This window comes from Medicago sativa, chromosome 1, assembly GCF_051527215.1.
Source record: "Medicago sativa cultivar Bolivia chromosome 1, Bolivia_mono, whole genome shotgun sequence".
In the NCBI taxonomy this organism is placed as follows: Eukaryota; Viridiplantae; Streptophyta; class Magnoliopsida; order Fabales; family Fabaceae; genus Medicago; species Medicago sativa.
Genome location: NC_140749.1, coordinates 8,589,834 through 8,607,296, shown reverse-complemented (window position 1 = coordinate 8,607,296; position 17,463 = coordinate 8,589,834). Strand labels below are relative to the sequence as shown.

Below are 17,463 nucleotides of genomic sequence, written 5' to 3'. Positions count from 1 at the left end.
TTTATCAATTCTCCATTAGCTATGTCTATTTTAGTAATTATACATTCAAAAGCAATTTTAATCAAAATCATCCAAACAACATTATGTTTATTTAATCAATTCTACACAATTGTATCCAAACATAAATCAATTCTCTCAGAATCAATTCTGTCAGAATCAATTCTATCAGAATCAATTCTGTCAGAATCAATTATATTCAAAGCTGAACCAAACACACACTTACTCGATAAAAGTCTTTTATAACATATAAATTGAAGTATAAAGTCTTGAAACTGAACCAAAATTCAAATACAGTTCAGTATCCTTTTACAAAAAAAGGAAAAGTTAAACATACAATTGAGGAACCCTAACTTTAGACAGTGTGATCCATCTTGGAGTTGACTTCAAAACAGCCTATACCTGAAAAGGTATCACATAGTGGGATGAAATATTACGATCTCGGTAATTTCCCAAATTTTGGATAAAACAAAATATGTCACGTGAAAATGCAATACTTTTACTTCATTATGAAACTACCCTTGATGTTCATCCGAACTATAATTCTTATCAATCATCGAAAACTTTAACTAACTAACTAACGTGAGCACACTTCTTTGTGTCCACAAAATCACTTGAATGTAGGTTAATCAATGGAGAAATGATATTTTGACAACCACGTTTTGACAACTTTTGGACAATTTTCTCTCTCATACTCACATGATGTTGTTATCCTCTCTCTTCCTTTTTCTCTCTCCATTGTTTTTGACCAATAAAAAGTAAGAAAAACAAAGTTGTCAACAAAGTTGTCATCAAATGGATGTCAAAATATCATTACTCTGATCAATGCGACCTGTATTACTGATATAATACGCTATAACAAAGCTTTGCAAGTGACGTCCCACTTCCTGCCTACATCTTAACTGACAACTATGACTTTCCTATGTACTTGAAGGATTAACAGTTCCCGGCGCTAGGAATAGGGGAAAAAGATGTTTTCTCTTACTTGTGTTGTTGAACGAGGAATTTATATATTTCTATAAGCTTTCAATGAGGTACACTGTCACTGTAATGGGTACCATCAAATAGATTGTGTTTGATTTAAAGCCTCGGAAAGTTTAGAGACACTTTCTTCCATTGCATGCAAATTGCTATTTGGTCAAGAAAACTAATAATGTAGATTTTCAATGGGGTTTTAAATCGATCACAATCTCAATGATGTTATCTATACTTTCTTGTTGAGTTGAGAAAATTGGATCGTGAACTTGGTTTGAAATCAGTCAATTCCTTGAAGGCTAGAGATGTTATTTAAACTAACGAGAACTTTGTATAACTGTTGTGTTTTGATCGTTATTTTATGCTTTTACCGAATTAGTGAAATGACGAGCACTCATGCCTGTCTATAAAAAACTCAACAAACTATCTTTATTTATTTTCTTAAAAAAAACTATGTTTATTTATTACAATGACACCAACAATTTAGTAAATATAATATAATTTCTTATATTTTTTAACAACAAGAATAAACATTATTATAGGATAATTTATTTAAGTGTATAATTGAGATAATGAAAAGTCAGCTCAAAATCCCATATTCCCTATATATATATATATATATATATATATATATATATATAGGGGTTTGCTAGAACACACCCACTAATTTTTATGTGGGAGTGTTTTAGCAAAGCTACACCTTAGGGTGTAATTAACCACTTTTTAGTTATTTACTTGCTAAAACACTCCCACATAAAAACTAGTGGGTGTGTTCTAGCAAATGCATATAGGATTTGCTAGAACACACCCACTTGTTATTGTTAGAAGGTGTGTTATAGCAACATACACCTTAGAGTGTATTTAACCACTTTTTAGTTATTTACTTGCTAAAACACTCCCACATAAAAACTAGTGGGTGTGTTCTAGCAAACCCATATATATATATATATATATATATATATATATATATATATATATATATATATATAGAATCTATAGATATCTATTGGCCACATTCTCATCTAGAAATTTATTCTTTTGAACCTCTCACCCTTGAAACCCACATACAACGATTACCTGGAATACTCTACAAATTAAACTTGGTAGCATACTCTACCACACTCATGCCGCATTGCTACGGCTTCACAAACTCTAGCGCGTTTCGGTTACAAATGTCTTTTGGGAAATACTTAATCAACCACACGATTTCAATCGCTTGTCCCTTTAATTCGTAGGGGAAATTAGCTCTGCTAATCTGAAATTTAGTCAGAAGGTAAGTAAAACTTATCAAATATTATTCAAATTAGTGATCAAACTTAGATACTCATAATCAATAATTTGATTTAAACTTAATCTAAAATTGATAATTTTACTTTTAATTTAGAAATTTAAGTGTTATTTAATTAAAGAAACTATGAAAACACGATTAATACATTAGTAAAATTAAATTAAAAATAAATTTTAAATATTATGTAAATCATACTTTTTTTTAAAGATATCTAAATCATATATTGTTGATTCTCCATTATTATCTTGTATTAAATATAACTCTTGGAGTCACACATTTTGATCACATAACACCACCAACTAAAACTAGTAAAACAAAACATTCTCTCTTAATTTTCATGTATTAAATATTACTCTTGATATCATGGGTGTCATGTGATAATTAATATTAAATATGACTCTCATTTTTCTTCTTCTTATTCTTTTGTATTTTTCTCTTTTTCTTTTTTGTTTTTGAACATATTCATAAAAATAAATGGCAATCATGTGAATGTATGATTGTCTTACTAGTTCTAAAATAAAAATTAGTACCCATTTAACTACTAAAATATATTGTTAAGAATATACTGTATGTATATCTACTATACATCTTATAACAAAAATTGGATATATGTGCCATTGGCCGATCACCAAATCCTGACAATGTTCAGAGGCCAGAGCTGCATGTATATCGTTTATTTTTTTATTTAGAAATATTAAACATTATTTCTACGAATGTTTGAGGTGTGGTTTCTTTCATAAAATTATAACAATGTTGGCTCATAGACCCAACAAGCATTAAACATAAAAGTTTAAAGTTTTTTCTTACAAAATAAAAGTTTATAGTTGTTAAGCCATATTCTTAAAAAAAAAAAAACAACTTAAGGCTATAAATTTAAAATGTTTAGTAAAGTTATAACTCTTATTACATTTTATCGTAAAATATTTACTTTAATTAAATTTAATGTAATTTTTAGACTATTAAATTGATATTTGAAAAAGAAAAGATTAAATTGTTAAATTTCTTGATAACGCGTCTAGGGTCCTCAACTGTACTTAAACACAGAGCCTTGAATAAACACATTTACTTATTATACACATAAATGTTAGAAAAAATGGCTTTTTCGTTATGGCTTTACCATAACCTTCCATTAAAAACTTGTTTTTAGGTTTGCTTTTTTATGTCAATAACGATTTTGCTTCCTTTCTTAAATGCACGCCTTGATAGAAACTAACCCTTCTTGCCGTTTAAAAAGCTTGTGTTAGATTATTCTTCTTGTACCAGATGCAACTCGTGTCAGATTTTTCATTTTGAGCCAAGTCAGCTCATGTCAGATTTTTCATTTTTTTTTAACAAGTAAAAATAGAATATATTTCCTTCAAAAAAAGTAAAAATAGAATATATTAGAAACACAAAATGTTACTCAAGCACAAGGTGTGCTCAAGAATTCTCAAAAGTACAAAGTACACATTACAGAGTTCAAAAAATGAGTACACAAAAATAGGCTAACCAATGCCCAAGCAAACAAAAGGGCTCGAACACCACATATGAAAATTAGGCCGAATGGAAATATTAGTAGCCTTCATCCACCAGAGAAAGAATGTAATTTGACTTTCTCTACCAACTGATGGATGGTGCTCTCCTTATTTTTGAAGAGCCGACTTTTTCTTTCATTCCAGATAACCCACACACAACACATCCAAATAAGCTGCATATAAAAACGAGAAGGACGCAATCCACCTGCTGAATAAACAAACTGATAAAAATGAACTGACACACCAAGCGGCTCGGCTGTAGATACGCCCAACCAGTACCGAATCTTGCCCCACAAAGCTGCAAAAAATGGAGAGGAAAGTAACAAATGTTGGGCAGACTCGTTATCAGCACACCCCACCACACAATGTTGATTGGCGTGAGATTTTTCATCTTTGAGTCAAGGCACATGCCTTCTGATTAGTGAACACACATTCAATATGTTGTTGTTCACACGAATGAGACATTTGTAATCGCATATAACAAAACAATCATAAGATTTCTTTTTCTTTATATTATGTGTTAGTTTCAATATTAATCTAAAGAGTAATCACTATAAAAATTTGGTTTGTCCTGAACGTGACATAAACTATGTCATAGTCCCTATCGTTTGATATAAATTGTTCACATTCGTAACAACAAGTAAATCTAATAATTTAAACCTTAAAATATTTTAGACCTCCAACTTATTTTTTGACTTAATTAACAATATTAATTTTATAAGTATTGCCTTTATTAGGTTTCATAATATAAACTTCATTCGCTAATTTAGCTTCTAATTAATTCATTAAAAAATTAATCAATCATGTGAATTGATCGTACCAGATCAGAAGGTGACTATCGGTGCGGTCTCTTACGGTGATTGTGAGCGGTTGCTTCGACTAGAACGGTTGGGGTGTACCTGCTGACACTCTGATGCTCAAGCCAGTATTGAGTTTTAGAATGGGGATAGGAGAGTAAAGAGAATCCAACCTTGAGGAATGTTGAGAGTCCCATTTATATTACGTGGAGGTGCAGGTATCGTTGTAAGGCACATGTAAGGCTCAACGGTTACAAATCCGTAAGATTCATGATCGTCGAGCGAGATTTGCGAGAGTCATGGAGGGAGACGTTATAGTTCAATTTAAACGAGTCTCCATTGGGCCTATGAGATGGGTCTGGTAGCATTTGCTCGGTCCAGAACATGAATATATTTTATATTAATAATATTGTAAAAAAACAATTAGTTTTTTTTTACAAGGCAAAGAAAAATTTATTAAACCAAATAAACACTCATGAGGCAAAAAGTCACATGCATCTTTATTAACATAACAAGCCACTAAAAAAATGCTGACAAATGCTTCTCGAATACGTGTTAAATGATCAAATATAGTAAAATTACTTTAAAATTTGTGTAATCAACCTTTAAAAAGTGTAAAAATATGTTTTTTTAAATATAAAACTTACTTTATTTTATATATGTAACTAGTGTGTCACGGACATTGATTAGTATGACGTAAGAAAAAAAATTCCAAAAAATTTCAAGTCCTTCTTTATTATTTTTAATCAATTTTATTAAATTATAATTTAATAAATTAGTAGGTGAACAAAGGTCTTTGCACCTATATTAGTACATTGTGAAAGTGACAGCATATTTTTCTTTTAAGAAAAAGTTTCTACATTTGATTCCTTAACTTATGCTTCAAGGGCACAAGTTAACATTTCTCTTTCTTTAAATGGCTTAGGCATCAATATTAGTAGATTCATAGGTACGCATTATTATATTTATTTTTAATAGTGCTAGTGCGATATTGTTGGAGATGTTAAGTGAAGGTTTATATTTACCCACATCTGATGTTCACTAGACATCTAATGTTAGTGGTTGTTATAACTTATAAGGTAAATGTTGATGCAACTTGTGTGATAGAGGGTGGTAAATGAGGTATTTGTATTGTTGTGAGAAATAACTAAGGTGCTATCGTTGTTGCTAGTTGTAGAAGTCTTTTAATTACTAGATTTGGAGGTAGCATAAGTTTTAGCTATGCGGAAGAGGTTGAAATTTGCAAAGGACATGTTTTTTCTGAATCTTATGTCAGAATCATATGCTTTTAATGTGGTTCAAGCGTTGAACGCTCATCCACAATATCTCAACTATGTAGGATATATTATCGGAGATTGTATTAATTTTAATGTCTGTTTTCATAGTTTAAGTTTCTTGCATATTACGCGTGAGGCTAGCCAAAGTGTCCTTTATTTAGCTCAGTACTCGCTTCATAATCTGTATTGTATATGGATTGAAGAGACTTCAACTTATATTCATGTAATTTTGACTTTTGATTTATTCATCGATTTTCGTTAATGAAATTATCTTTAAAGTAAAACAAAACAAACGCAGACCCCACACCACTTCAACTCAAAACGGCTGCTGCATCACACTAATCTAACCAATTGAACAATATTAACATCTATACTATCAGTATTAAGTTAGCGACAACGTTCAAAACTTCAAACACCCTAGATTCCTAGACAGACTCTAGGATTCAAATACCAATAGAAATATTAGCATTTATACTATTTGATTTGATTCAGTTCATAAAGCACCTTTTCACGGACTCCTCCTATTCAGCCATATATCTTTATTTTTGAACTGTGTCTCATTCCTTGATTTCCAAATGCTCCAAATACATGGAAACCATACTATGCTAACTCTATTCTTGATTACTCTTTTGAAGTTGACCTAAGTGTGACCATCCCTCCTTTTGAAATGTATAAGAGACATCAAGCTGATTACTAGTAGAGTATTAAATACCTGCAAACATTTATAGACCAACCTCACTTTTGCAACATAATTGAAGGGAGCTATGACCGACTGCACCTCTCCTAATCCACACTAAACACAACTTTTGACAAAATCGATTTATGTCAAGCCTTTGACTATAATAATAGATCTGACAAGCTAACTATTCCCATCATAAGCTTCTTATAAGCCTCTTTTACCAAATAATTTGGAACCTCCTGAACACACATATCCGATTGAGAGATATCATTCCACCAAGAAGAGCTTCATCTACTACCTTCTCTAATAACCCCACCTCTCACACCATACATATTTACCAGCACTAATAATTAGTCTTAATAGAAGTCAAATTTTGTTTAGTTTTTACAGCACCTTGTCTCAATGTCGCTTTAGGCCTCTAGATTTGTTGTGCCGGCTTTGAATTAATAATGGTCATTGATACATCTACCACAAACAAACATTTATAGACCAAACCTCACTTTTGCAACATAATTGAAAGGGAGATGGATGGTTAACATACAAACATGTGACAGTGAAATACAAAATTGAAAACCACTTACAAATTAGTTACATCTTTATAAACACACTGGCTAAAATAATATTCAAGTAAATGCCTCACAGAGCCTTTGTACTCGGAGGCATAATAATGAATACAATATGCTAAAAAATGTCAATAGTCGCCTATCATTCCTAGAATAAGCAACTAAATTTACATAGCTTCAAATCCAATGCACTACAGTGAAGGAGACTCTTAATTAGTTGAGTCCTATGTAAGATGTATTATAGTACAGAGGATGAATGCCCTGGTGAAAAATTAATGGGCAAAAAACTATTCGATTATATTATGCTTCTATAGTACAATAGTAATCTTCAAACAACCTTGAAATCATCATGTTTTGTTCTTATACTTTCGTTGAGGTTTCAGATCCACAACAATCACAGTGATGTTGTCTTTGCTTCCTTTCTGGAGAGCGCGATTCGATAGCAACTCTGCTGCTGCTTGTGCTGCAGGATCACTACCCTCTCCCCTTTCCGAGGGTAGTTCCATGCCGTTTTTCTTGTACCAAAGAAGTATACGTTTTCGAGCCAGATCACACACCTCTTCGTTTGTCATCACATCCCATAGACCATCACTAGCCAAAATGAGACATTCATCCTCTTTCGCACGAGGAATGAATTGAACTTCTGGATCCGGAATAATTGACGGTTTCAAATATCTGTCTCCTGAAAATCACATCAAGGGTAAGGAGAAATAGTTATATCCTTTATAAACACAACACAATTACTGTGGGACTCACAATCAAATACACAAGCAAGTTGGTCATCATTGTTTTGAATTAGAAAATAAAATAAAATTGTAGCACAGACAAAATCAATGCCTATTTTGTGCATTTTCCATTCAAATAAAAAAATTAAACTTTACTTGATTCTCTTAGAACTACGGTGTACTCAAGACCCAAATCTCAATGTTGTCCCGCAACTACGAGTAGAAGGTACTAAAACCACTAGCAAATTCAGAATGGTGACAATCCAATGACAAGTGTTCTTTTCCAAAAGACTCTCAACATTGTGCAAAGTTACCATCATCAGAAATATTAAGATAGCAATTGTTTAACACAAATCTTCTTTTCATATGAATAGAACGAAAAATGTTTAACGCAGAAGGATACTGTATGAAAAGAGGGGGCACAAGGCATCGTACTAAATAATTTCCCTTAGCAGCCTTTGGACTGACTCCGAGGAATGATCAAACTAAATTGGACATCTAAATGCAAATTATTCATTTCAATTGCCTTCTGCAATGATCTTTGGTCTCAACTGAACAAAACATAACAGAAGCAGTATTCTAAAAACTAAAAATAAAGTGGAGATGATCTTATAGTTCAAGATTCGTCATTTATGTTCAACAGGATACATATTCAATAAACCGAGAAGAATGCAAAATAGGTTATCTTTCAAGCTCTAAAAAAATTAGGATCAAAATGGAAATATTTGTTTTCCCCATTCAAGGATGATTAATAAGCAGTAAATGGAAAAGACATTCCCACTGATTCAGAATTTCAGATGGGAACATAAAGTGATTTGCGGGGTGGCAATTCCCCTCACATTCACGAAATCCAATTAATTACATGGAAAAACATGAAAATACTCTCACCATTCATTTCTTAATAAAGTACACAACTATCCCTTAAATTAGTACACATGATTGATATAAACTGGACCAGAAGTTGAGTAATCAACAACTCTCACTAGAATCCCTAAAACAAGAAAAACAACTCTCACTAGAAGACTTCCGAAATTAGTACACAGGATTGATATAAACTGGACCAGATTATAGAAGATACCTCTAATCTCAAAATCCCTCTTTAGAACTAAAGATACCGCTCTAATCTCTCCTTTGAATCATTTACAGTGTGTCATCTCACACCCTCTAAATAACTGACTAAAAGAATACCAAACAAAGACACAAACACCTCTAGGAGATTAGGCGTGTCTCTGTGTCCGACACACGTTTGGTGTCCGACACCCGTAGGACACATGTCTTTATCTGAGTTGAGTGTCTAAAAAGTGAAATTAAACCTAAATTTTATCTTAAAAATGTGTTTTGTTCATGTAATTTTTGACAATTCTATTAAAAAAAAAAAAAAATCATTGTAGTTTATGTCCTTATTTTAATAGTATAAAAATCTATAATGTTCGAATAAAAGTTACTTTTTATGTTTATTTTTAATCTAAACCAAACCAATGTTTCTTCATCGATTTGGTTTAATCCGAATTTTGTGAGGAAAAATTATAAAAACCAAACCAATTATTTTGTACTGGTTTATTTTCTCCTCAAAACCGAACCAAACCAACCTCTTACACCTATAATTTATGGAATAAACTTACAAATAAAAGAGACAATCAAAGATCAAACTATAACAAAAGATTCATTCAGTGATCATGCTAACTAAGACTTGGTTTGGTTGTAAGAAGAAAGTGAGAAGAGAGAAAAGGGTCCAACTTTTTCTCTCTCTTTGTTTCGACACACCTTAAACACTTTTTGGACATTGAGGGGTTAAAGACAAAAATTGATTACAACATTTTACTCAATTTTGATGCAAGCACATTTTATAAATAATATTCATATTTAATTTAATCATAATAAATAAGCATGTATCGGTGTCAGCATCCTAGATTTTCACATTAGCAGGGTCAACGTGTCCGTGTTGGAGTTTGTAATTTTATACTAGAATCCAAATGAAGTAAAATTTATCATTTCAAAGAACATACCAATAGATCTTGACATTGCAAGAACACCAAATACACGATGGCCATTCCACTGTATCACTTTTCCTCCGGCTGCTTCAATTCTTGCATATTCATCTTCTCGGTTCGGCTAGCATATATAAAAAAATTCAAACAACAATTAGTAGATAAATTCTTTTAAAGAAGATTCAAACGAATATCTAGAAGCAACTTACTTTATGGTCCACTGATAACGCCATTGGTTCTTTGCCACGACAAAGAACGGCTCTCGAATCACCACAGTTTGCAACTATAATATGAGATGAAGATATAAGAGCAACAACAGCAGTGGAGCCAACAGTTTCTGGCGCAACAACTTCATCATTAGTCGTTCCTCCAACTTCTGCATCAACCTTTAAGAAACAATTGGTGAAAACTTTTTTCCACTGATCTTGGCAACCATCTTTGAGACCTCCATCGATTAGACTTTCCTTGACAAGTTTTATTTCCTCGGTCAATGCAATATGGATGCGTTCGCGACAATAATTTGCAACCTAAATGAGAAAAATTAAGCTCTAAGTGAGAGTTTATTCAGACAAGGCTAAAATCAACGGACATGTAATAACTAAAGTTTACCTGAGAGCCACCATGGCCATCATAGACTCCAAAGAAATGGGTCATTTGCGGCCTAAAACACCGGTTTATTCCATCAGGTACTCGATCACCAATTAGCATCTGAATGGGAATTTCTAAAAACCGAGGAACAGTTGCAACTGCGTCTTCCATTTCTGGTCTTCGTCCACATAGTGATATGAATCCCCATAATGGGGTATAATCCAATTCAAAAACACTCCGGACAACTGTTACACTCGTTCCCTCTTCCTGAGGCAGCTGATGAGCAACTGTAGAAGGCTTTAGGTCTGATTCAACTCCAATCTCTGGGTCAAGATTCACTGCCACAGCAAGGGGTTCATTCATAATATCTGTGTCAACATTTGACTCCCCCAAATCAGCGGTGTGAGCAACAATATTGACAGAACTGACGATCTTCTCTATGTCTATCGAACATGGTGTCCCAACTTCTGAAGTATTATCAGAAGCAATGAACTCTTCTCCACCTATACTACTGTTTTCACTGACAACTGATAGAGAACATGAGCTATCAATAAATTGTTCACCTTCCAATGATAATGAATCATCATCCTCACTTTCTGGGGCTAATCGTACATCACTAGCAACTAAAACACTTTTATTTTGGGATATCATATCCATCAAAGGACTTTCTCCTTCCTTTACCAATACCGGTTGAGTGACTTTTGTAATACCGATTTCAACATCCAAATTGCCACCCTTATTATGACAATCGTCCGAACCTACAACAGTTTCGTTGGAAACCTTAGCTACAGAATTGGACAATGACCCTGCATCTGCCATCAGCTTAAATCTGGATACATCCATGTGTGTAGCTATGATTGAGTTATCGCAGACTAAGTTACCTACTCTTATTGACACCGTAACCACATACAACAACACCTCCATTGAAATCCCTAGCTAGACAAGACAAAAAGTTAACCTCCCACCCCTTTGGTATCACAAAACCTTTCATGTTTCAACTAATTGATCACCTGCTTTTCTGATTGAAAAGGATCTTAAAATAAGAAGGGTAACATTTTCCATTCCTAAGGAGACCCTATAGGACAAAAGAAGCAAAATTCAAGCAATACAAAGCATGAATTAACTAAAACATTGCTGAAACAGAAATGAAGTAATCAGATCTGCTCAACAATAACGGATCCAAACTTCAATTTCAATAAATATCAATCATAAAAATAGCTATTTGCCACAAGCATAACCAACTTCTTCTCACAACTCTCCTTTGTCTACCTTTATCAACTATAGAGACAACAATTGGAAACAGCCTGAAAACATATAAAAATACAAACTTTATATGCATGAAAACATGTTCCACTCAAGAAAATTAAAACCCCACCAATTAAAAAGAGACAAATTTAAAAAAGGGTAAGAAAACAACAACACCCCTTATCTACAAACACAAGAAAGAACAAACAAGTCATGAGAAAGAAACCCAGAAAAAGTGCAAAGTCTTAATAATCACAAGAAAAACCAAAAAAGATAACAACCCTTTTTCACATAGAGTTGCCTGGATCTGAGGCAACACATCACAAGCTTTTAGTCTCTATAGTCATAATTATTACTACAAAATCAATCAATGAATGAATGAAAAAAAAGTGAGAAAACTCAAAAACAAAACAAAAAAAGTGTCACTACTCACTACCTAATTTTGTTTGTCAACGGTGTAGGGTCTGGTTGGTTCCTTCACTTCCAACTATATTTAGTCTCTCTCATGTTGCTTCTCACATTGACACCTGAAACCCATGGATTGGGAAAAAGCAAACATAGCATCATTAACATTAACCTTATAAATAAAATAAAATAGACATAAGTGTTTGTTTTTTCCCTTACTTAATAATCTTGACCCATTAAATGAAAACAGCTCAGTTATGTTCTTTTCTTTTATTGTATATTTTTCTAATATATGATGTTATATGCATACCTGAGTGATGTCTTGATGGGTAAGTGGGTGTTTAGAATTGGAAGCAAGGAGAAATGGATGAGAAAGATGACCAACAAAATTGTATTTAATTAACTAAATAAATAATGAGTTTAATGGTGGTGGATTGCCGGTTCAAAACAGTTTTACTTGTATAATAAATCAAAATATTTAGAATCGTCATATCAATTAATATTTTTAATTGATGTAACAATTCAAAATATTTTAATTGGTTGTGTGTGTAAAGTTATTTTGGATCGTCAATCCATGACTATTAAACTCATAAACAATGTGAAACTATTACTTTATTTTAAGATTAATTTATATACACTGACGGTGTAAGATTTTTTTACAAATATACTCAATCAAGATAAGAAGATATATGTAGTGATATTTTATAAATTATCTTCAAAAAATAGACATATGTAGATGATATGATTGAATGTATGTGTAAAACAATGTGTATAAATCAAATTGATTTATTTATGGAAAATGTTAACGAGTGCCCTCGAGACACTCTTTAAGACTTTTATATGGTAATTTTTTTTAAAATTTATATAATCAATGCATCAGAAATTGAAATATTTGACTTTTTTATGAAATAATTTCTTCTTTTAAAATCCTTAAAGAGTGCCCCGAGACACTCGTTAACAAGACCCTTTATTTATAAGCAAGAATAAGAAAATACTTTTAAGAGAGAAAGGGACAACAATAAAAAGGAAAGTATTTTTTTGGGTGAATGTAGAGTGGAGTGTATAGTGAGAGAGAAGGAAGAGAGTGGACAGGTGTCAAATCTTGAAGAGTATGTGAAGAGCATATTAAAGCTTCTCCACTCATCCATGGACCATTACATTGTGATGTGTTGGCTTTCATCCTTCCATCCCTAGTTTCATATATTGTGTGCTTTAAAAGGAATCATGCGATTGCCATGTAATCTAACCATGGCTCTTTATTGTTGGAACAAATTGCTTAGTCTCTTTTCTCATACTAATCACTGTTAATATAATTTTTCTTTTTAGGTTCATTAAAATACTTTGCAATTATTTAATTTTTCATAAATACCAAATCTTTAGAAAAAGTTGGTCTATTTATAAAGATTTGACTCATGTTTATAAAAGTAAGTTTAAATTTTGTTGTCGATGTAAAAACTTTATAGTTGGTATGCAACTATCACCTCCTTTGGTGAGGCTATCTTTTTTATTCATCTCAATGTATGGGTTCAATTTTAATTATATCAAAGAGTTTATGATACAACAAGTGTGAGAGTAGCTAGGCAATACCATTGACATTTTTCTTCAATAGGACCCCAATAGCAACGCTTGTCTTGACACACGTACACACAGATTTGGAAACGACTGCATAAGGTGAAGAAGCAAGAAGACGAGTAGAGTGCTCTTATTTTTCATTATGAGAAATTTGGTACTTTATGCTTCTTTCTTGGGATAGCAGGCATTTGCAAAGATTTTGTGACAGGGGACAAGAACTTTGAGTAGAGTTTCATCATATGATGTACAACTCTAGTTCATGATGTCGAAGAAACATAACATATATATTTTTTTGGTGAGTTGTGAAGACAAACAATAAATGACCACAATAACGATTCAAATAGACAACTAAGTAACAATCATGATGTAAATGTTGAGATGTCGATTTATGTTCATCGACTCAATAATGCAACAATCGTTAGGTCAGTTATCCCTTATAATGGAGGCACAATCAACCTTAATATAATCACTCAATCATGAAGATGTGTGCAAACAAAGTCAGCGCAATTCATATTAATATTTTGTCATCGATGACAATTCATGAAGACATCCATCGGGGGGGGGGGGGGGGAGGGAGAGAGAGTGATTGAGTTTTTTTTTTTTTTTTTAAACTTTGAGAACTATAGTGTATTTTGATTTGAGAATGATAAACGAAGGAGCAAACATAAATTATTTCGATCAGAGAGTATGATTGATTAGAAAAAGATAGAAACAAAGTTACCAATATCACAAAAACTCAAAGTCTCCCGAGTGAAATCCGAGAAGTGATATTTGTACAACTATTTTGTGACAACCTTTTGACAATTTTCTCTCTCATATTCACATGATGTTCTTATCATCTCTCTTTCTTTTTTTCTCTCCATTATTTTCGATCAATAAGAAGAGAGAAAAATAAAGTTGTCGCCAAAGTTGTCATTTGATAGATATACAAATATCATTACTATATTGTATATCTCAAATTAAACTTAAGTTTTGTCTAACATAAACAAGCAACTTACTCACCCTACCTAATTAGAAGAGTAAAAACATTTAAACATAAAAAAGTGTAAAAACCAATATCAAGTTTACATGACCCTCCAACAATATATGGTCAAATGTTCAATACCAAGATGAGACATTGATGCTATAGTTCCATATAAAGTCTTAAGGCAATGAAAAGAAGAGTTACTTTATTTTATATATCATTTATTTTGTTCATTCATAGTTTATACGAGATTAACCATTTACACTTAAATATAAACTTTGTTAGTATTCATCAACTCATCATTTTGTTCGATCTAGCAAAGCTCTGGTAGTACTGGTTGTGGATTCCGAAAAACGCTAGAAATAACAGAAAGAATAGGTCACGAAAATAATATGACACCACCAAAATCTAAGTTTCGAGAATATATGTGACATTTCTTCTATATCCTCCATTAAATTCATGGATATGAATCTAACCACTCACTCACATTTGAAAACCGACCCGTAATGACTTGAAAACGTTATGCCCAAGTTAACATGGACCTCTTGCATTATTTTTTTTCCTTCTTATGGAACCTCTTGCAAAACCTATAACATACATCAAATATGTCTTCGATCTTTTCTATTCAAGAAATAAATAAACCCCCCTTAAAAAATTAAGGCAAAATTACACAATTAGTCCCTCCCTTAACTTAATTTTAGGTAACACTTTCGCCCTTTATTTTTTTTTTTTGTCATGGTTTAGTCCTTTATGTTATAAAATGACAATGCATATTTTCTATTGGCATGCGAGATGTTACCTGTAAGTTATAAATTGACCAATTTTTTCCCACTAAAAGCAAGTCCCTTGCAATAATATGGAGAATGAACACAGGAGAATGTGGCAATGATAAGCTTGACCAATTATATATTTTGCGACAGAATAAAACCACCAAAAAGTGAAATTATACAATACCGGGTGGGATTCAGCAAGCCCATACAATCTAAGACCATCTGTAGAATCATCAAGAAACTATGACAAGAAACCATGTACAAGTAATCAACTGTTTTCTTCTATAGATAAACACTTTACATGTGTTTTGTTGAGCATTGGACAACAATCATCATGAATCTAGAGTTCTCCCGTGGTAACTTTTAGAAGCTCTTGTCTAATGTGATGTGTCAAGAGGTGACCCACTAGAGGAGCAAAAATAAATTCCTACCAGAACAAAGACATAACACATGCCTGTAAAAGAGAAGTAAGGGATTCAAAAAATAAGGCCATGACAGAATCAATAAGGAATTGTCTGAGCACAAAAAAGATTGCAAGACTTATAAGAAGGACTTCCCCAAAATCACATATTCTAGTAAATCTACAACTCATCCCTTATTATAAATCTAAATATTATTTAGGCTTAATTGCAGTTTTAGCCCCTTAACTTTACCAAAGTTGCGATTTTGGCCCCTTAAAAAAAAACTACAAAACCGCCTCCTAAGTTTTGCAACTGTAGCAGTTTTGGCAGATGAGGTTCAACAGATCTACCATTTGTCAATTTGCACTAAAATAATGCATTGGACATTTCATATCTTAATCATTTTACTTCAAATTCAGTTGCAATAAAATTATTCATTCAAAATTATGTTTATCAAATGCAAAACCCTCCTAAAATTAACTTCAAAATCTATTTTAATACTTTAGGTTAATCCAAATACAAACTTCAAACGGCATCTCATTACAAAAGAACACAGTCTCTTGCAAACATGGGTTTACGGAAAGAGGACCTATAAATACTGTATTATCTTTATAGATGAGTATTATAAAAAAGGAGAAATAATTTTAAAAAATTCAATATCCTCTAAAGTCATCCATCAATTGATTTTTTAAATCACACTAAAGTTATATTATTAGCCACATGAGGTAAAATGAACTAACATATATCATCATTCCTTCTCATATTATGTCTTATAAGATTATACAAATGTTAATAAAACTATATACTACTTTTATTTACTAATTCGTATATGAATTAAACAAAAAAATCCTAATTCAATTCACTTATTGAAAGCTCAAATTATAAAACTCATCTTGATCAACTCAATTCACGTAGGTGTAGGTGAATTGAGTTTACTCACCTACGTAAATTAAATTTCTGAACGAAGAAAAAAAAATGTGCATCGAGTACATCTACAATTGATACGCGTAGAAACATCAAAAAGAAAAACACATAATCATTTAAAAGTTCAATTATCTTTGCAATAGAATAGTAATGAAAGATTTTGCATTCCAATTTTAATATTTCATAGGTTTTAAATAACGGTCGTGGTCACGGTTGCATTAAGGTTTTCACGATTTCGACTGTTACAGATGTTGCATTACAGATTACGGTCGTCACAATATGAATTAATCAAAACGTTGCACAATTACCCTCACCACTTCCTCTCACTCACCTCACATTATTCTTTATAGGTTCATCTTTCTCATTTCTTTTCCAATGTCATAGTACTTTTTCCAATCTCAAAGTACTGAAGCATGGAACCACCAATTTATAAACATCAAAAATCTCATCTCTAAAGTCCAAATTAACACAACCATATTCACATGAAGACAATTTTTCTCTCTCTAAATCTCATTTTATCTATGTTACACACTTACATAACAACACCAAAATTAAGAGAGTCGGCGCAGAGGAGGAGAGATCTAGGAATTGAAGGAGTAATGAACTATAAATAATGAAGAGGTGATGACCAAAATTGTGTTCTTTTTTCACAGCTGTAACGATCGGTCGCAGCCGTAACGTCGTATTGCGGCTGTAACATCGTTACGTCACAACATTTTCGTGTGATTTTCCTTCCCACCTATCAGATAAAAACAATATCGTCGCTTGCCTATACCGTTTTATAACGGCAG

At 32.3% G+C, this 17,463-nt stretch overlaps 1 protein-coding gene across 7 annotated transcripts; it reads right to left on the bottom strand.

The window, feature by feature from the left end:
- Positions 1 to 7,059: 7,059 nt before the first annotated feature.
- LOC146952345 (protein phosphatase 2C 50-like) lies at positions 7,060 to 12,410 on the bottom strand. Of its 7 annotated transcripts, none has more exons than XM_085701059.1 (6): positions 12,261 to 12,410; positions 12,073 to 12,163; positions 10,413 to 11,695; positions 10,013 to 10,330; positions 9,822 to 9,927; positions 7,060 to 7,772 (listed from the first exon to the last, which is right to left on the bottom strand). In XM_085701059.1, exons 3-6 carry the CDS (start codon positions 11,313 to 11,315, stop codon positions 7,438 to 7,440), a joined length of 1,662 nt encoding a protein of 553 aa, XP_085557185.1. In that variant the 5' UTR covers positions 11,316 to 11,695; positions 12,073 to 12,163; positions 12,261 to 12,410; the 3' UTR covers positions 7,060 to 7,437. The 7 variants fall into 7 exon arrangements, with proteins under 7 accessions (XP_085557185.1, XP_085557203.1, XP_085557216.1 ...); XM_085701077.1 differs by having other exon boundaries at positions 10,413 to 11,466; XM_085701090.1 differs by having other exon boundaries at positions 10,413 to 11,149.
- Positions 12,411 to 17,463: the final 5,053 nt, after the last annotated feature.

Bases quoted from the DNA above. Each gene is read 5' to 3' on its own strand.
- LOC146952345 (XM_085701059.1), bottom strand. From the start codon at position 11,315: ATGGAGGTGTTGTTGTATGTGGTTACGGTGTCAATAAGAGTAGGTAAC. The intron at 10,331-10,412 runs GTAAACTTTAGT...TTTCTCATTTAG, and splicing joins ATGGCCATGGTGGCTCTCAG to GTTGCAAATTATTGTCGCGA. The intron at 9,928-10,012 runs GTAAGTTGCTTC...TATATATGCTAG, and splicing joins CGTTATCAGTGGACCATAAA to CCGAACCGAGAAGATGAATA.